The sequence below is a fragment of the Rhinatrema bivittatum genome, chromosome 9 (genome assembly GCF_901001135.1).
Source record: "Rhinatrema bivittatum chromosome 9, aRhiBiv1.1, whole genome shotgun sequence".
NCBI lineage: Eukaryota > Metazoa > Chordata > Amphibia > Gymnophiona > Rhinatrematidae > Rhinatrema > Rhinatrema bivittatum.
The window spans coordinates 9,672,545-9,693,569 of NC_042623.1; the positions used below are offsets into that span (position 1 = coordinate 9,672,545).

Genomic DNA, 21,025 nt, shown 5'->3' on the forward strand with positions numbered 1-21,025 from the left:
AGACTTCTGGTTTGTTTGTTAAGTAATGTAGGATATATGCTAAGCATCTCTGGAAACCACCTGCATAACTTGCCTTGTAACGCCGTTTGCTTTAACTTAAGTACCGTACCATTGTTATCCACCAAGATTTGTGAATTGGTGGAATATAAATATTGTAAATACATAAAAATAAAGAGTAGCAGTCACAGCAGAAAGATCACAGGCGTCAGTGCCACCTTCTTAGCTTAATGAGCTTCCTCGAGTTGTGAGGAAGTGCAAGAGAGAAGCTTTGCTGACAGTGACTTGAAGATGAGCGTAAATCAAGGTCGTTTGCATTCTGACCTGAAGCCGAGAGCATTGACTCTCAGGCGCTGGCCAAGAAATGGATTCTTACTTCAGTAAAAAGGCATTTTTATTTGTTAACCTTTATTTCTGTCCAAGCATAAATCGGGTCTTTGTCGTGACTGAAACCATGGCTGGCCCGAGCAGCGGCTGTTTGCTTGGGCTTGGGCTCCTTAATAGAGGTTTTTTTTAATTGTACAAGATTTGGGAGATTTTTTTTTTTAACTTTTTGTTTCATCTGCAATTGGATGAGCTGTCTGTGCCCTCCCTGGGACTCGCTGGCTACCTTGCACTTCGAGGACCAGCCCAGGAGGAGTTCCAGGGACAGCCGGATGGAAGCCCCCAGGGATATTCCCGGTCGCTCGGGTAAGCCCCCTGGGCCCTGCAGTGCTGCGTCTTCTGTTTGCCCTGCGGGGAACTCTACGTGGAAATGTGGCTGTAATAGTGAGCCGACGGCGGCGGGTTTGCACCTTCCGCTCACAAGCATTGTGCAGCGCCAGAGATTTCACCCGTAGCTGTTTCTCCGCGCCCCACACGCTGCTTAACAGCGCGGCACAAGCCAGGAAAAAGGAGCCCACCGACCTGTTATGTGGCATCTAATTAGGGCTTAGGTGTCTATAAATTAGCAAATTTAGGAGGTTGATTTGGGGTTAGGCCCCTTTGAAAATGTATTTAGGTGCCTAATTTCACTGAAAAGTGGGCGGCTCCGGGGGTGGCATTAGGGTAGGGGGAAATGTTTTGCACTTGGTTGGTTGGGAGAGCAGGGGGTGGTTTTACTGTAGAGGTGGTGCTGCTCTCCAGCCTGAAGCAGATCACCACGACCTGCTGGCTTACCACTGTCTCTCACATCCCTCCAGAGGTTCCCCCCCCAGCTCCGGTTCAAATCCTTCTCAAATTCAGAAGCAATGTGCGGATTTGTACGGAACAGGCGTTCGTCTTAAATCCGTCTCGTAGGGCCCAGCCGATTCAATTCCACCTTCCACTGTTCTCTCCCTGCGTTTAAAATATTTGCTTATGTTAGAGCACAAAGTGAACTCACTCGGTGCGTAAGGTGCCTGCGACAACACAAGACTTACAAGATTCAAGCAGCCATTGCTATCCAGAGCTTTGCTTTTAATTGTTTGCGATTCTTGGACTCGCTCGCCACGAGCGGTCCAGACGTTACTTCGAAATTTTGCCGTAGAATTGCGGAGCACGTGGGACACAGCCAGGAAGGGAAGGGTAATGCGGTGCAGAAATCTGGCTGGCGTTCTCGACATTCCCTCTTCCAAACTGCTCGGAGCGGCGTCCGGCAAGACGCCCGATATAAGCGTGAGAGCCAGCGTCACTTCTGAGCGGGAGACGCGTGGAAGTCTGCTCGGTAGCGCTGTGACGCCTGACGGCCTGGTAGCCGTGCTGCGGAGTTCCCAGCCCGCCTGCTTCCCTAGATTTCCGGTAATACACCCATCATCCTGCTGGAATAGATCCCAAAACAACCACAATCCAAGCCGCCTGTGCCTGTGGCTTTACGCGGCAGAGCTTGGCGGCGCAGCTCGCTCTACGGAGCTTGGTTTTGTGTCCTAAAGCGGCTTTCTCTGCTGCTGGGCCCAGAGTATTCGCTGCCTGCTTGCCCCTAGCCTCGTGCTGGTAGCATTTTCTTTTTTTTTGTACTGAAGACTTTGCACGAGCTTTCTGACTTCTTGAAATGCGTCGGCTGCCGTTCCCTGCCCTCCGCTCTCTGAGGCGGACGCGTTGAGCATCCACGGGTGTGTTTAAGAAGCCGGCCAGAGACGCTTGTGTGGGGGGGGGGGGGGGGGGGTAGAGCGTGCTGTCTGGGGGGGGGGGGGAGGGGGAATTAGAAGAGACGACGAAAAGATCCCGAAATGTGTTTTCGATGGTGAACGTGTGGGGTAGTTCTGAAGTCAAAAGGGGGCAAAGAGCAGCCAGAAAGCTGCAGAAAAAAAAGGTTCATGGAAAACCTCAGGATTTCAAACGTAAAGAAACACGGGATGACTTTGCCTTCTGAAGGCATTTGAAACCTGTTTAAGAAACTGAATGATGAGCCCGAGATTCGGGGGGGGGGGGGAAGCTGTGCTTTAGGGCTCGTGGCCGTCGGACCCGGTGCGCCGTCCTTCTGAGAGCGTTTTTTTTTCCTGAGGCGGTGGCTGCCTAGGGCCCGTCCAGCTGCGATTCCTCCTGTAGCACTAGCAGAGTGCCCTGGCGGGAGGCTGCGGACGCGGCTCGGAGCCTGACCCGGCGTCCTCGGCGTCCGCAGGGAAGCCCGCCTGGCGCGCAGCCAGGGTCCTCGTGGTCTCTTCCCTGAGAGAAGCTGCCGCCCTCCTCTGGAAGGGACGCCTGCTAGGCCGCAGCAGAGGGGCTTATCCTAAGCCAGCAGTGCCCGGCCTTATGTGGCCCCTTTTTGGGGTGCACGGGAACGCTTAGGCCTCTGCTGGCTCATCTGCGAGCTCAGCGCCGATCTCTGCGGGTTGGAAACAGAAACCAGGTGGTGTAGGTGGGACCTGGCAGAGAGGCAGGGGGTTGTCTCGCTGCAGCTGGACACATCTGTCTCCTCTCTCATCCCTCCGACCGCAGCCCCATCGTCTTCCTCTGGGATTTCCAGAAATGTGTCGTAGGCCGCCTTCGGCAAGCGCCTGATAGATAAATGATTTCCGGCAGTCCAAGATGAACGGTATTAACATTCGCCGATTAAATCAGGGTTCCCAGCATCGGTCACCAGCCAGACGCTCCCCCTGCAAGCCTCCGTTATTAAAAACGCCCCCCTACCCTATGTGGTGCAGGAAATTTCTGATATCATCGCGGTGCCCGCACGCACGACCCCCCACTTCTGGGTAGAGCAAACGGTTGCCGGCCCAGCTCCTTCTCCTGCTAAGAGTTACGATTGCCACTTTTTGCAAGTTCAACCCTAGTCCGGACTGTTGGCGCGCGCCGCGTTGGGAGATCGCTGGGCTTGAAATGCTCAGCGTTTGGTTGAAGGGTGCAAAGGTCAAGTGCGATCAGCTCTGGGTTATTCCGGACTAGCCTGATGCTTGTGAGATTTGAGCAGAGCCGTTGCTGCGTTTCCTGCGTCTGTCTGTCTGGCTGTGTATGTGCCAGAGTTTCATCCCTCATCCAAACAGACCTCTCGGTCGGCACTCTTCAGGCACGTCCCGTGGGTTGCCTTTCAGTAGTACCCAAGTGCAGTCACGATCCCCACCGACCTCTCAAGGCTTGGTCTTGATGCCATACAAGTTGCTGCAGGGCCCCTCACTGCCCCATCAGCTCTTGTAGGAAATCTGCATCAAGAACCGCCCTTCTCATCCAGACCCCCCCAGGAATGTACCAAATGCCCTTAATAAACCTCTGCCGCAGCCAAACTCAAATGCAAAGTCATTTCCCTCAAGATAAATTCCCAGCCACCAGGCCCCTTTAAGGTTTTGTGTGCCAGCGAGGGCGGTGTGGGAGTGTGGAGAGGGGTTGACGTCGGTGCCTGGGACTGATGGGAAGACAGAAAGAGGTTCCTGAGGCCGGTGAAATCTCAAGCAAGTGATGAACGGCTCAGACCCTAGGCACTCTCCTCCCCCTACAGCATCGCCAAAAGTCCCTGTGGCCTCTGCTTCTGGCTGTTGGTATCTTCCATGCCAAACTTGCTTGTAGCCCGAAAAAAACAAAAATCTTATCTCTGAGTCATTCTTTAAAAATACAGTGTGTGCTTACTGCAAATGCTTTATCATCCACGGACAGGAACTGTATGAGGGCAACTTTTAAACTCTGCACAGAAGTATAAAGCGGCACCCACAGGATTTCTGTCACTTCCTTTCCCGTTTAAAGACCGGGTTAGAAAAAGTGCGCGCAGAGAACTCGCACCTGCCGTGCGTGCGGTACTCGTTCCGGTAAAATCCCGTGTTTCGGTGCGGAAGTGCTGACCTCTCCCCGACTCTGCGCCGGGCAACGCCGTCTCTCTCTCTCTCTCTCTCTGCGTGTCATGGCGCCTCGTGTGTATTTTTACATGCGGAGAGGGGACGCGACTCTGAAAGAGCCCAGTTCTGCACGCCGCCCTGCACGGGACCCCCTTCCAGAGACCCCAGCCTAGCTCAGAGCCCAGGGAACCTCTAAAGCAGTAACGGGTTTAGGCTTTCACCACCTAAGCGCCGGAGTGCCATCCAGGCCTGGCGCCACCCCCACCGCCGTGGCAACACCAGCAAAATTCAGCGATGGACCTGAAGGGTTCCCGTGCTGAAAGGTCCTGTGTTGGCAATGCCCTCTCCTCCACACGGGCTTCCAGTTACCATGGACACCCAGGCGAGGGGTGGGAGCTGAGTGTGTGAACTGGCAGGCCCTGTGCTGAACATAAGAACCTGCCATCCTGGGTGAGAACGAGAGTCCATCAAGCCCAGCATCCTGTTCCCAAAGGTGGCCAATCCAGGCCATAAGAACCTGGCAAGTACCCAAACACTAAGAAGATCCCATGCTACTGATGCAATTAATAGCAGTGGCTATTCCCTAAGTAAACTTGATTAATAGCCGTTAATGGACTTCTCCTCCAGGAACTTTTCCAAACCTTTTTTAAACCCAGCTACACTAACTGCCTTAACCAAATCCTCTGGCAATGAATTGCAGAGCTTATTTGTGCGTTGAGTGAAAAATAATTTTCTCTGATTAGTTTTAAATGAGCTACTTCCTTACTTAATGGAGTGCCCCCTGGTCCTTCTGTTGTCTGAGAGAGTAAATAACTGATTTACATTAACTTGTTCAAGACCTCTCATGATTTTGTAGACTTCTATCAGTCATCTGTTCTCCAAACTGAACAGCCCTAACCTCTTTAGCCTTTCTTCCTAGGGCAGCTGTTCCATGCCCCTTAGCATTTTTGGTTGCCCTTCTCTGCACTTTCTCCAGTGCAGCTATATCCTTTTTGAGATGCGGTGACCAGAATTGTACACAGTATTCAAGGTGCGGTCTCACCATGGAGCGATACAGAGGCATTATGACATTTTCCGTTCTATTAACCATTCCCTTCCTAATAATTCCTAACATTCTGTTTGCTTTTTTGACTGCTGCAGCACACTGAGCCGACGATTTTAAAGTATTATCCACTATAATGCCTAGATCTTTTTCCTGGGTGGTAGCTCCTAATATGTAACCTAACATCGTGTAACTACAGCAAGGGTTATTTTTCCCTACATGCATCACCTTGCACTTGTCCACATTAAATTTCATCTGCCATTTTGATGCCCAATTTTCCAGTCTCACAGGGTCTTCCTGCAATTTATCACAATCTGCTTGTGATTTAACTACTCTGAACAATTTTGTATCATCTGCAAATTTGATTATCTCACTCGTCGTATTCTTTCCAGATCATTTATAATATATTGAAAAGTAAGGGTCCCAATACAGATCCCTGAGGCACTCCACTGTCCACTCCCTTCCACTGAGAAAATTGTCCATTTAATCCTACTCTCTGTTTCCTGTCTTTTAGCCAGTTTGTAATCCACGAAAGGACATCGCCACCTATCCCATGACTTTTTACTTTTCCTAGAAGCCTCTCATGAGGAACTTTGTCAAACGCCTTCTGAAAATCCAAATACACTACATCTACCGATTCACCTTTATCCACATATTTATTAACTCCTTCAAAAAAGTGAAGCAGATTTGTGAGGCAAGACTTCCCTTGGGTAAATCCGTGCTGATTGTGTCCCATTAAACCACATCCTATCAAACCTTAACCTAACCCACTTCATATATGCAGATGACATTCAAATATTAATCCCAATAACCAACTCATTCGAAGAAACCTACAAAAAAACAGCCACCTACCTAAACAAAATAAAACTACTACTAACCAAATTGAAACTCATACTAAACTTTGATAAGACTGAAATAATCATACTGGACAGAAAGAACAACTCTTCTCAACTACCAACACTCAGCTTAATAAACCAAAAAGTGGCTATCACTCCAGTCAATCATGCACGTAACCTCGGAGTCATAATTGACAAAGAACTCTCCTTCAAAAATCACATCACAGCTAAAATCAAAGACGGTTATCACAAACTCCTAACATTACGTCAATTAAAACCTTTCCTCTCCCCCAACGACTTCAGATCAGTCCTTCAACTACTCATATTTTCCAGCCTGGACTACTATTCAACCTACCTTTTAATACCATTCGCCCACTACAGATCCTGCAAAACGCAACTGCAAGAATACTCACTGGATCTAAAAAACATGATCACATCACTCCTACCCTTATATCTCTACACTGGCTCCCAATAAAATTTCGGCTTGAATACAAAATTCTATCCATACTTCATAAAATAATATATGAACAACAAACAAACTGGCTTAGTCCATCCATAAATTGCCTGCTCCAAACAGAAACCTCAGATCAGCAAATAAAGGACTATTAAAGATCCTACCATCTCGATCCAAGCAACTCACCTCAACTCAAAAGAGAGCAATTTCACTTGGAAGCTCCAAACTCTGGAACACCCTCCCAATAGAACTCAGAAAACAAGAAAACTTAAAAACTTTCAAAAAAGAGCTAAAAGCATGGATGTTTACCAAAGCCTATCACCTCACCCACTGACTCAAAACTCCGCTCCCTTCCTATAACCCTAGGAAAACAGATGGACCCAAGAAACTTATGATTATTTCTCAGTTCTGTAATATTTTGTTTAATCTACAAACCTATTTCATAAAGTTTATCTTCTGTTAGCAACCATTTGAACCGTTTTTGGAAACATCGTAACTTTGTAAACCGCTGTGATGGCAAAACCGAACGACGGCATACAAAACTCGATAAATACATAAATAAATACATATGTGCTCTGTGATTTTATCCTTTAGAACAGTTTCCATGACTTTTCCCGGCACTGAAGTCAGGCTCCCCGCTCTATAGTTTTCCGGATCACCCCGGAGCCCTTTTTAAATATTAGGGTTAAAAGGGAGACATCCCAGGGAAACCCCCTCCACCCCACCCTCCAAGGAGTACCTATGGGCTGCAGAGCCCGAAACCCAGTCATCCTGCCAGGTCTTTGCCGGGGGTTGCTCCCTTCAGAGAGACACACCCGGCTTTGTCTGAGGTCCCGGCCTTCACACAAGTGTCCATTTATAAAGGCTGCGAGTCACGGGCTCTGCCAGTCACCGCTCCCAGGGCTGCTCTAGATTGCATCGGGGTTAAGAGGCCCCATCCAAGACTGCCCGTCAGTCAGTGCCTGCTAAAAAAGCACAGGTTTTAAACAAAACCTAAAGAATGAAATTCGAAACAAATCGAAAGTAAGATAGTCTGCCCAGCAGCTCCCTCTTCTGATGAATTTGGCTTGCCCGTGTCCCTCCTCGGGTGATTGGGCTGCAGTGATTGCTCACAATAGAGAGCGCCGGCTGTGGCCACGAAGAGAGGCAAGCGACGTTATACGCAGGTCCTGCAGGGTCTCGGGAGCCTTGAGAAACGTTCACTGCTCCGTTCCTATGGAAAAAAAAAAAACCTAAAGTCTGGATTTTAAAAGCCCTGGGGTGCATAAAGTACGGGCTTTGCGTGCGCCAAACCAATTTTCCAAGGGGTCTGGCCAGGCCCGTAAAGCCCGGGATGCGGGGCTTCCTTGAAGGGGCGGGCCAGGAGAGGGGGGGCTGACACAGCGCCATTGTTCGCTGTCCCGAAGACTCGCGCTCCGGCAGCCAGCCGGTGCGCGCAGCCTCAGCTCGGGATCTGAAGTAAGTTGCAAAACAAAAATAAAATCCCAGAAAGGGACGGGTTTAGGGTTGGGGAGGGAGTATGGATAGGGGGTAGGAAAGTTCCCTCCCAGTCTGCGCATGTGCGCGCAGCCCACGTATTTTATAACATGCGCTGGCACGTCTGTGTGAGTGCCGGGAAGCTCGCACATGTTATAAAATCGGCGCGTCTGTGAGAGCGCCGGGAAGCGCGCGCATGTTATAAAATCGGCGCGTCTATGAGAGCGCCGGGAAGCGCGCGCATGTTATAAAATCGACGCGTCTGTGTGAGCGCCGGGAAGCGCGCGCATGTTATAAAATCGGCGCGTCTGTGTGAGCGCCGGGAAGCGCGCGCATGTTATAAAATCGGCGCGTCTGTGTGAGCGCCGGGAAGCGTGCTCATGTTATAAAATCGGCGCGTCTGTGTGAGCGCCGGGAAGCTGCGCATGTTATAAAATCTACCCCTAAGCGATTGAGAACCGAGGATGCAGAGCTCGATCTACCTTATACAAGAGCCCGCAATAGCAAAGCGTGCAACCCTTCAGGCATCGAGAGCAGCAGGCAGGCGCATGCTTCTCCTTTCTCCATGGTGGCGGTATTTAGGGCTCTTCCGTCTTCCTCCTCCTGCTGGCCTCTTGCTTTGCCCGTTGCTGTAAGAAAATAGAGAGCAGTGTTACATCGCGCAAGAGGTATTGCACTGGCGTGCTCGTATCTCACGTCGGAATTGCGACGGATGACGGCAATGCATTCCATGAGCGTCTGTGACATCGCTGGCGCCAGATGCGATGAACTGCGCTGGTAATTGGTGAGAGCAGTTCTCCTTAGTTTTGGAGCTTACACATGTTCCCCAAAAAGTGCAAGAGTCTCCCCAACGGCCAGAGCAGAAGCAGCAGACTTTCAGGAAGGCTCTTTCTGGTGCTCGTTTGACTTTCAAGAAGTGCGCAAATCCTTCCAAAGCATTAAAACGAGTTGCCTGGTAGTGAGAATGAGAAGCTGCTTGTAACTCTGCCTCAGAAGGGCGACGCCACACTGGGGAGGTGGACTGGGGATGGGGGGGATGAGGGGTAGTTTGAGGGGGTCTGACATGGAGAATAATGGCCTTTCCTACAGCTAAGGTTAGCAACATGAACTTCTCTTCCAAGTCCATCTGTAATCAAGTCTTGGTTGCATTTCCCCTCGTCCGTTTGTCAGAGAATAAGCCCTGTATTCATTAAAACCAATACTTCTGTGTGGCTGCCGTTGGGCATTACGTGGCGGCTGCTGGTGTCAATGGTTGGGTTTTGCTGTTGCGTGTCCCCTTGATTTACGCCTTCCTCTCTTTCAGCCGGGGATGGTTGGCCCCAGTGGGATGTTAGAATAGAAATGTTGTGTTGGAGGCTCGTGTCCTTGGGGGGAACTTGCATCCTTCCTGCGGGAGACGTTTACCACACAAAATGCAAACTGGGATGTTCTTTTTCTTTCCAGCCCAAACTCTTGGCCAAGGAGCTGCTTGATCTCGTGGCTTCGCATTTCAATCTGAAAGAGAAAGAATACTTCGGGATCGCCTTCACCGACGAAACGTAAGTGAGGAGCAATCGTGCGTTTCCCCATCCTGCACTAATCTCTTCCAGTTTTTTCCTTGGCAGTTATTGACGAGGCCGGGTTATGTTTGCACGCACTACACCGAATTTACGTGCAGGGATGAGTGAATTGGAGAATAAAAGTCTTTAGCTCATTTGCTTAAGATGTTGAGACCTCCTACGATTGAACTGGAGCGTCCTGGGATTTTGAAGAAAATACTTGTAGTAGAAATGGCTCTTTAAATGTTCCCTCCACGTTCTTGCTCCATCATTAATCCTCGCCATCGTGGTTTCTTTCTCGCACGCTCTTCCAGTGGCTGCGCTCGCCGCGAGATCTGCGGCAGGTAACGCTGCACCTCAGTAAGAGCCCTGTTGGCAGTCACGTGAGAGGAGTTCCAAGCCCCGCGGAGTCGCCCACACCACACGTCCTTCCCAGGAGCAGGCCTGAGCACCAAGCCCGGGACTGCTGCACGCAGCCAGTGCCCAGTGACATCAACTTCCATATTGCCTAGGGGTTCACGAGAAGTTTACATTGTTTGCCAGTAACCTGCTCCAGCCACATTGACTTATTCTGTTCTCGTTTAGGAAATCCACATCATCTTTTCCAGCCTTTCGGGGACGGAAGCAAAATGTGCCGAAAAGCAGGCCTTGCAGTCCACCCAGGGTCCCGTCATCGCGCCGTCCCTGCTCGCTGCCTCCGTCCCCTCTCCTCTGCCTGGGTCCTTGGGTTTGCCTCCCAGGATTGTGGCTGCTCCTTTCCAACCCTTGCTCCCTCTTACTCCCTCTCACTGCCTCTTCTCCTCTCCTTCTGCCCTCTGCCGTCTCCTCGTCTCCTTCCCTCTATCACTCCTCCCCCTGCCTCTTCCTCCTCCGTTCCCCTGCCCTTTTCTCACCTTCTGGCTGGCAGCTGCGTGCGTAGTGCCCGATCGTCTGCCGCGTTTCATTCAACGGGAGCGGGGTCTGGAAGTGCGGTGCCGTTCGGTGGTGCCCCGGTTCCAGAAGCATTGCGAATGGAAAAGCCTCGCCGATTGCTGAAGTCTCGCGCATGTCAGGACGCTGAAGGCCATGGAATAGCAGAGAGTCCGAGCAGCGAGCAAAATGAAGCCCTTACTTACTGGAAGGCTTGGATACAGATTTAGCAGATGGCTGGATTCACTTTCTGTTATTGTAGGTCAAGAGGCGTTAATAGTCAAAGTACAGTTCTTTGTAAGAGAAACGATTCTCACCCATCCCGAAATCCTCTACCTTAAAAGGATGTAATATGTGCCTGAAAGCCTCTGTCGGCAGTGGGCGCTGCCACTCGGGATGCAGCCTCTGCTTCACAGGCTCTTCCTTCTGATGATACCCGATGTAAATAATCCGGTATCGTTGCAAGACTTCAGATATGTACTACAAGCAATCATTTTCTCGAAGATAGACTATTGTAATTCTTTGCTGCTTGGTTTACCCGCAAATGCTCTGAAACCTCTGCAAATGTTACAAAACGCCACTGCGAGGATCCTAACTAAATCCAGCAAAAGGGACCACATTACTCCCATCTTAAAGAACCTTCACTGGCTCCCTATCAAACACTGAATCCTCTATAAATCCCTATCAATGATCCACAAATCCATCTATAAATCCACTCCAATGGACCTCTCCATCCCTTTACAGCTTCACTCCACCTCCGGTCCGACGAGACAAGCTCAGAAAGGCACGCTGAGAGCCCATCCTCTCAAGACTTCACTTAGCAAAAGAGCTATTTCCACTGCCGGTCCTAATCTTTGGAACTCACTCCCACCAGACCTTAGACGTGAACAATCGACTCCCACCTTTAAAAAAAAAGACTAAAGACCTGGTTGTTCAAACCAAGCATTCTCTTAATCTTAAACTCAATATCTCAGCTTTGATCTCCAGGACGGTCCACCACTTTGTATATAATTACTCTCCTTCCCCTTTTCAAGTTATTATTATTTATTTATTATTTATTTATTTATTTAAGGTTTTTTTATACCGGCATTCATGAACTCGTTCACATCATGTCGGTTTACAGAAAACAGGGGTGCGGATAATACAACCAAAAAACATAAATAACGTGATGAAGAGAAGCAGTTACAATTAACAAGGGCTAATGAACTATTTATGTTTTCCAAGTTCTATTTCCATGTTCTTTGTAAGACATTATTCTATATACTGTCAATCTTTTGTTGTAATGTAAACCAAAGTGGTTAGTAACTCTGTTACCAGAACTTCGGTATAAAACTGTTAAATAAATAAATAAATACTCACGTTATGTCAAGCTACACCTAGTGCTGCTGAATATAAGAGCATAAGAACATGCCATACTGGGTCAGACCAAGGGTCCATCAAGCCCAGCATCCTGTTTCCAACAGTGGCCAATCCAGGCCATAAGAACCTGGCAAGTACCCAAAAACTAAGTCTATTCCATGTAACCATTGCTAATGGCAGTGGCTATTCTCTAAGGGGCGGATTTTCAGAGCCCTGCTCGCGTAAATCCGCCCAAAAACCGGGTGGATTGGTACGCGAGCAGGGCCCTGCGCGCCGGTGAGCCTATTTTACATAGGCTCACCGGCGCGCACAGAACCCCGGGACTCGCGTAAGTCCCGGGGTTTTCGGAGTGGGCGTGTCGGGAGGCGTGTCGGGGGCGGGGCCGGAGCGCGTGGCGTTGCGGGGGGCGTGTCGGCAGCGTTTTGGGGGCGGGGTACGGGGGCGTGGCTACGGCCCGGGGCATGGCCGCGCCCTCCGTACCCGCCCCCAGGTCGCGGCTCGGCGCGCAGGAGGCCCGCTGGCGCGCGGGGATTTACGCCTCCCTCTGGGAGGCGTAAATCCCCCAACAAAGGTAGGATGGGGGTTTAGACAGGGCCGGGCGGGTGGGTTAGGTAGGGGAAGGGAGGGGAAGGTGAGGGGAGGGCAAAGGAAAGTTCCCTTCTAGGCCGCTCCGATTTCGGAGCGGCCTAGGAGGGAACGGGGGTAGGCTGCGCGGCTCGGCGCGCGCAGGCTATACGAAATCGATAGCCTTGCGCGCGCCGATCCAGGATTTTAGCCGATACGCGCGACTACGCGCGTATCTACTAAAATCCAGCGTACTTTTGTTTGCGCCTGGAGCGCAAACAAAAGTAGGCTGTTCGCGCTCGTCTGAAAATCTACCCCACAGTAAACTTGATTAATAGCCATTAATGGACTTCTCCTCCAAGAACTTATCCAAACCTTTTTTGAACCCAGCTACACTAACTGCACTAACCACATCCTCTGGCAACAAATTCCAGAGCTTAATTGTTCATTGAGTGATAAAAAGTTTTCTCTGATTAGTCTTAAATGTGCTACTTGCTAACTTCATGGAGTGCCCCCTAGTCCTTCTATTATCCGAAAGTGTAAATAACTGATTCACATCTACCTGTTCTAGACCTCTCATGATTTTAAACACCTCTATCATATCCCCCCTCAGCCATCTCTTCTCCAAGCTGAAAAGTCCTAACCTCTTTAGTCTTTCCTCATAGGGGAGCTGTTCCATCCCCTTTATCATTTTGGTTGCCCTTCTCTGTACCTTCTCCATCGCAATTATATCTTTTTTTAGATGCGGCGACCAGAATTGTACACAGTATTCAAGGTGCGGTCTCACCATGGAGCGATACAGAGGCATTATGACATTTTCCGTTTTATTCACCATTCCCTTTCTAATAATTCCTAACCTTCTGTTTGCTTTTTTGCAATGTTTTTCCCCTGATGATTCAGCTTGAATACAGAACTGAATGTCTTCGGCATGCAGCCGATGACCAGAGCGAATGCTGGCCAATAGTTTACAGATGGGGAGACAAGTAAACATTAACCAGCATGGCTGACGGTGCAGATCTGACCCTTGGGTGTTTGTGTGGAGCTGGCGTTTATTTAGAGAAAACCATAGCTACCCCTTATAATAAAGTAACTTGCTCTTCTTTCTGGAGCATCTTCACCAGACATAAATGAAATAAAAGAATTGGATTCTCCAAGTGGCTTGCGTCGCTTTCAGAATCCAGGTACAATAAGTTCCTGCACCCAGGAGCTTACGCTTTAAGTGGGTACCTGAGGCAACGAGGGATGAAGCACTTGCCCAAGGGGAGAGTCTGGGGCGAAGCAGGATTTGAACTCTGGGCACCCTGATCGTCCGCCGGTTCCCCTTCACAGTTTCATCCCACGCTCCTGAGTGGGCTCCTTCCCCGGAGGAGTATGAAGCGCTCAACCTTGTGGCGAGAGCGGGCGCCGAGAGGCCCTCCGGCCCGGGGGAGGAGACGTCGAGTCCCGTGATTGCGCGGGGAACCGTCCTGGATGCCAACCAGTGGCAGAGCGGCAGGAAGAGCATCGCCGAGACGGCACTCTAGCAACACACACGGGGACCTTCGGTTTCCAGTAGGAAAATATTAAATGGAAAAAATTATTTTTGTAAGGGAAAAAATGAAGGGAATGTGACTTTTGAAGGAAAGACTTGGGTGCAGTCTGTCTGGTGCCTCCTGGTGTAGTGCAAGGCATGTTGGGGCTTTTTTTTTTTTTTTTGGTCGCAGTACTTCCTGCGTTCTGGTGCACCCTGGGGCTCCCCTCACCCTCCTTCCGTCTGTACCCTAGCTGTGAATCCGTCCAGGGTGTACGCATCCCTTCTTTAGTGCGGTTCCCATCCGTGCAAAGCTGCTCGCGTGGGAGGAAATCTCCGAGAGGCAGAGCTCGGCCGGAGAGAAACCCCTGGCCCAGCTGTTCAGGAATCTGACCTCATCGTGTCCCAGGTGTGCACTTCGGTGCTGCTCAGCTGCCACATCGTGGACTCACCGGCTTATGTGCTGTTTTATAACTTTTATCCCAAGTTGCACAAAACTGGGGGCTGCCTACGGCTCCCTGTAGAACCAGATGGTGCAGAGCCGCAGACCTCGAGTCACCACCTGGCTTCAGGTTCCTGGGTTTAGCCCATTGCATGCAGGGACCTGTAGTTCTCATTTCCCTGCTGCTTTCCCTAAGAAAAGTAAGAGCCCAGGTGCCCGGCATCGCACCTCGTGCTCACTCCCTGGGCTCTCCCCATTCTGGGAGGGGGCGCTGAGCTGGATGGACCCTGGGGGCGTTTCTGCTCTGTTTATCTTTAAGGACATTCTCAGCCCTGAGCTTCCTCGAGTTCCTGTTCAGCTGTCCGTGCTGTGTTTGTTGTTGGTTTGTTTTTTTTTTTTACTTTGACTTGATTATCCGCCTTTTGTTAACCCTCACAGTGGATTACAATGCAATAAAAAAAAACCCCATACAAATTCTGCAAATGTAAGCCAGCCGAGCCTCCACCCCATCCCCCATACAGCCAGCCTTATGGGTGTAAACCGTTTACAATGGTCAGGATTCAAAGGCCGGTTCAGAGACCACTGGAGATGTTTCCTCTGTGTGAATATCGTGGGAAAGCGGATTCTACGGGAGTGTATCAGTGTGTGATGCCTGAACAGGGCAGTGATGTAGATCTTTTCTTCACCTGTCCATGCTGTATTCATGCTTTGTGTATCAGTGTGATGCCTGCATGTGGCTTTCATTTAGATCTTCTCTTCACCTGTCCATGCTGTATTCATGCTTTACATTTGTCAGTGTGACCCCTGCATGGGGCTCTGATGAAGCTCCACTCTTCAGCTATCCATGCTGTATTCATGCTTTACGTGTATCAGTGTGATGCCTGCATCGGGCTCTGATGAAGCTCCACTCTTCAGCTGTCTGTGCTGTATTCATGCTTTACATTTGTCAGTGCGAAAACTGCATTGAGCTCTGATGAAGATCTGCTCTTCAGCTGTCCATGCTGTATTCATGCTTTATGTGTATCAGTGTGATGCCTGCATGGGGCTCTAATGAAGATCTTCTCTTCATCTATCCATACTGTATTCAAGCTTTACGTATATAAGAACATAAGAAAATGCCATACTGGGTCAGACCAAGGGTCCATCAAGCCCAGCATCCTGTTTCCAACAGTGGCCAATCCAGGCCATAAGAACCTGGCAAGTACCCAAAAACTAAGTCTATTCCATGTAACCATTGCTAATGGCAGTGGCAGTGTGATCCCTGCAAGAGGCTCTGATGAAGCTCTGCTATTCAGCTATCCGTGCTGTATTCGTGCTTTACGTGTATCAGTGTGATGCCTGCATGGGGCTCTGATGAGGATCTGCTCTTCAGCTGTCCATGTTGTATTCATGCTTTATGTGTATCAATGTAATGCCTGCATGGGGCTCTGATGAAGCTCCACTCTTCAGCTGTCCATGCTGTATTCAGGCTTTACATTTGTCAGTGTGAAAACTGCATTTAGCTATGATGAAGATCTCCTCCTCGGCTGTCCATGCTGTATTCATGCTTTATGTATATCGGTGTGGCCCCTGCAAGAGGCTCTGATGAAGCTCCCCTATTCAGCTATCCGTGCTATATTCATGCTTTATGTGTATCAGTGTGATGCCTGCATGGGACTTTGGTGAAGATCTGCTCTTCAGCTCTCTATGCTGTATTCATGCTTTATGTGTATCATTGTGACCCCTGCAAGGGTCTCTGATGAATCTACGCGCTTCAGCTGTCCATGCTGTATTCAGGCTTTATGTGTATCAGTGTGACCCCTGCATGGGGCTCTAATGAAGCTCCACTCTTCAGCTATCCGTATTGTATTCATGCTTTATGTGTATCAGTGTGATGCCTGCATGAGGCTCTGATGAAGATCTGCTCTTCAGCTGTCCATGCTGTATTCATGCTTTATGTGTATCAGTGTGACCCCTGCAAGGGGCTCTGATGAAGCTCCACTCTTCAGCTGTCCATGCTGTATTCAGGCTTTACGTATATCAGTGTGACCTGTGCATGAGGCACTGATGAAGCTCTGCTCTTCAGCTGTCCATGCTATATTCAGGCTTTACGTATATCATGTGGCTTTCATTTAGATCTTCTCTTCACCTGTCCATGCTGTATTCATGCTTTACGTGTATCAGTGTGATGCCTGCATGGGGCTCTGATGAAGCTCCACTCTTCAGCTGTCCATGCAGTATTCATGCTTTACATTTGTCAGTGTGAAAACTGCATGGAGCTCTGATGAAGCTCTGCTCTTCAGCTGTCCATGCTGTATGCAGGCTTTACGTATATCAGTGTGATGCATGCATGGACTTTGGGTGAAGATTTGCTTTTCTGTTGTCCATGCTGTATTCATGCTTTATATGGTGTCATTGTGACACCTGCATGGGGCTCTGTTAAAGCTCCACTCTTCAGCTGTCCATGCAGTATTCATGCTTTACATTTGTCAGTGTGAAAACTGCATGGAGCTCTGATGAAGCTCTGCTCTTCAGCTGTCCATGCTGTATGCAGGCTTTACGTATATCAGTGTGATGCATGCATGGGACTTTGGGTGAAGATTTGCTTTTCTGTTGTCCATGCTGTATTCATGCTTTATATGTGTCATTGTGACACCTGCATGGGGCTCTGTTAAAGCTCCACTCTTCAGCTGTCCATGCTGTAGTCAGGCTTTACTTATATCAGTGTGACTCATGCATGAGGCTCTGATGAAGCTCGTTATTCAGCTATCCGTGCTGTATTCAGGCTTTACGTGTATCAGTGTGATGCCTGCACGGGGCTCTGATGAAGCTCCGCTCTTCAGCTATCCGTGCTGTATTCAGGCTTTACGTATATCAGTGTGATGCCTGCACGGGGCTCTGAGGAAGCTCCACTCTTCAGCTGTCCATGCTGTATTCATGTTGTATGTGTATTAGTGTGACATCTGCATGGGACTTTGGTGAAGATTTGTTTTTCAGTTGTCTGTGCTGTTTTCATGCTGTTTTGTCTGACATGGGCTCTGGTAAGGATTAGGCTTTTGAAAAATGTTGATCCCTGATCTGCTGGCTTGTGAAATTATTTGAAAACCTTTTTGCGCCCAAAATGATTTTGCAGGAATGATGTACCTTTAGGGTTGTATGGTGGTTCTTTTCTTTTGGCTGGATATCTGTAGAGTCGTTGAGCTCCGGGTCTAAGGACGCCGCAGCACCATTGTCAAACAGTGCTGCGCTGCCGGTGGGGCAGCCCAACGTAGCATTCAGGAGCCGAGGATCCTCACGTTAGAAGTGAAATGTACCAGGCAGTTCATTTACACTTCCTGGGTGCTGAGGTCACCTTCTACTGTGCGCAGGATCTGGATCTAAATCCCAGTCAATCACGCTTTGGTGCCTTGGAAGAGACGGGAGGCCGCCCAGCCTCCCTGTGCTGTCTCTCCCGTGCGGTCGCCTGCTCGCAGCGCCGCGCCCAAGTCACCAGGCAGGCAGCGGCGGTGGATGCGTCTCCATCCGCGGCGGGCGTTCTCCGGTAGTGCAGCTGGCGGCATGTGACGCAGCTCTTCCATCCGACGTGCCAAGGACAATACCGCCTGTACAGCACGAAACTGCTGTCTCCCGGCGCTGGGTGACCGCTTTCCTGTAGGCCTGCTTAAGGTCTGATGCGGAATAGGAGGTCTGGAAACAATCAGGTTAACATTACCACCGGCTATTTTGTATTCTGCAACTGGAAAGCAACAGCTGCAGTGCTACATGATGATGCAGACACCGCTGCGCTATAGCCAGGAATGTGCATTTCATTTGCAACGACTTAAACAACATTAACAGCAATACAAAATGGTAGGAAAAAAGCAAGAAACTGTATGTTTTCCTTCTGTTGATTTTAGTGCACACTGTTTGCACATTATTCTGCTTTTATGTTCTGCTTTTGGGCACTTCACAGGGGGCTACACTCAGGTACTGTAGGTATTTCCCTATACGAGTGGGTTTATAATGTAAGTTTGTACCTGAGGCAGCGGAGGGTAAAGCGACCTGCCCAGGGTCACAAGGAGTGACAGCGGGATTTGAACGCTGGTTTCCCTGGGTCACAGCCCACGGCTTTAACCCCTGAATAGTGCACTCTATTTTGTAAACCTAAAAAAATGAAAACAAATTGGGGAAAAAAACTTAAATGACATAGAAATGAGCCCCCAAATGGCGCGAGACGAAATTGTTTGGCCTGCGTACCCTTAACAATAACACGCGTGCTCATGTGATATGAATGTGCTTGTAACCCAGGGGTTCTCCACCTTTTTTCGGCCGGGACACACCTGACAGATGGGACACGCTGAGGCTTCCCATTGGCCCGCGGGGGCTGGAAAAATGGAGAAGGGAAGTACAAGCGGGGCAGTGGGACACCGGGAGGCGCGACACACTGCTTGAGAAGCGCTGCTATAACCTATCACTTCCCCTCTCTCTCTCTCTCTCTGGCTCTGAGTTTTTCTCTTTGGACTTTCAAATCTCTTTTAAACTGTTGCCAGAAAAATCTTTTCAAATGAGGATCTGTCAGATGTCCACAGGCTGTGCAAATTCCAGTGGCTCCTCAATCTTCAAGGCCTTGGATCTTCCAACCCTGCCCTATAGACCAGCCAAGCACATCACATGTACCTTACCCCAAGGAGATGTATTGATTTATCAATTGTTCCTGCTGTTACACTGATAACTTGCACAGATTCCCAGCACTACCCCTCAACCCCGTAAATCAACTGTACCTCAAAAGTACACAAGACTTACCACACTGGGTCAGACCCAGGGTCCATCAAGCCCAGCATCCTGTTTCCAACAGTGGCCAATCCAGGCCATAAGAACCTGGCAGGACCCCAAGGGACAGAGAGAATCCAGGCTGCTTATCCCAAGAATAAGCAGGGAATTTCTGCAATTCCACCTTAATAATGGTTTATGGACTTTTCCTCCAGGAACCTGTCCAAACCTTTTTTGAATCCAGCTACACTAACAGCTTTCACCAATTCCTCTGGCAACAAATTCCAGAACTTAATTATGCGTTGAGTAAAAAAATTATTTTCTCTTATTAGTTTTAAATATATTACTTAGTAACTTCATTGTGTGTCCCCTGGTCTGTGTACTTTTTCAAAGAGTAAACAACTGATTAACGTTTACTTGTTCCATTCCACTCATTATTTTATAGAGCTCTATCATATCTCCCCTCAGCCGTCTCTTCTCCAGGCTGAAGAGTCCTAACCTCTTTAGCCTTTCTTCATATAGGAATTGTTCCATCCCCTTTATCATCTTGGTCGCCCTTCTCTGTATCTTTTCTAATTCTGCTATATCTTTCTTGAGATGTGGTGACCAGAACTGCACACAGTACTCAAGATAAGGTCGCACCATGGAGTCATACAGAGACATTATGATATTCTCTGTTTTATTCTCCATTCCTTTCCTAATAATCCCCAGCATTCTGTTTGTGTATGATATATGAACACAAGATGAGGTCGCACCATGGAGTGATACAGAGACATTATGATATTCTCTGTTTTATTCTCCATTCCTTTCCTAATAATCCCCAGCATTCTGTTTTGTATGATATATGAACACAAGATGAGGTCACACCATGGAGTGATACAGAGGCATTATGATATTCTCTGTTTTATTCTCCATTCCTTTCCTAATAATCCCCAGCATTCTGTTTGTGTATGATATATGAACACAAGATGAGGTCACACCATGGAGTGATACAGAGACATTATGATATTCTCTGTTTTATTCTCCACTCCTTTCCTAATAATCCCCAGCATTCTGTTTGTGTATGATATATGAACACAAGATGAGGTCACACCATGGAGTGATACAGAGGCATTATGATATTCTCTGTTTTATTCTCCATTCCTTTCCTAATAATCCCCAGCATTCTGTTTGTGTATGATATATGAACACAAGATGAGGATGCACCATGGAGTGATACAGAGACATTATGATATTCTCTGTTTTATTCTCCATTCCTTTCCTAATAATCCCCAGCATTCTGTTTGTGTATGATATATGAGCACAAGATGAGGTCACACCATGGAGTGATACAGAGGCATTATGATATTCTCTGTTTTATTCTCCTTTCCTTTCCTAATAATCCCCAGCATTCTGTTTGTGTATGATATATGAACACAAGATGAGGATGCACCATGGAGTGATACAGAGACATTATGATATTCTCTGTTTTATTCTCCATTCCTTTCCTAATAATCCCCAGCATTCTGTTTGTGTATGATATATGAACACAAGATGAGAATGCACCATGGAGTGATACAGAGGCATTATGATATTCTGTTTTATTCTCCATTCCTTTCCTAATAATCCCCAGCATTCTGTGTGTGTATGATATATGAACACAAGATTAGGATGCACCATGGAGTGATACAGAGGCATTATGATATTCTCTGTTTCATTCTCCATTCCTTTCCTAATAATCCCCAGCATTCTGTTTGTGTATAATATATGAACACAAGATGAGAATGCACCATGGAGTGATACAGAGGCATTATGATATTCTGTTTTATTCTCCATTCCTTTCCTAATAATCCCCAGCATTCTGTGTGTGTATGATATATGAACACAAGATGAGGATGCACCATGGAGCGATACAGAGGCATTATGATATTCTCTGTTTTATTCTCCATTCCTTTCCTAATAATCCCCAGC

General features: G+C 48.6%; 1 protein-coding gene across 8 annotated transcripts in view; it reads left to right on the forward strand.

Moving 5' to 3' along the window:
• Positions 1-21,025, forward strand: part of FRMD4A (FERM domain containing 4A) — a 461,080-nt gene that overhangs the window by 244,978 nt on the left and 195,077 nt on the right. For all 8 annotated transcript variants that reach the window (XM_029617199.1, XM_029617198.1, XM_029617203.1 and 5 more), the window contains one exon: positions 9,469-9,563. In XM_029617199.1, coding sequence (XP_029473059.1) covers positions 9,469-9,563 — 95 coding nt within the window. The remainder of the gene's footprint in view (positions 1-9,468; positions 9,564-21,025) is intronic.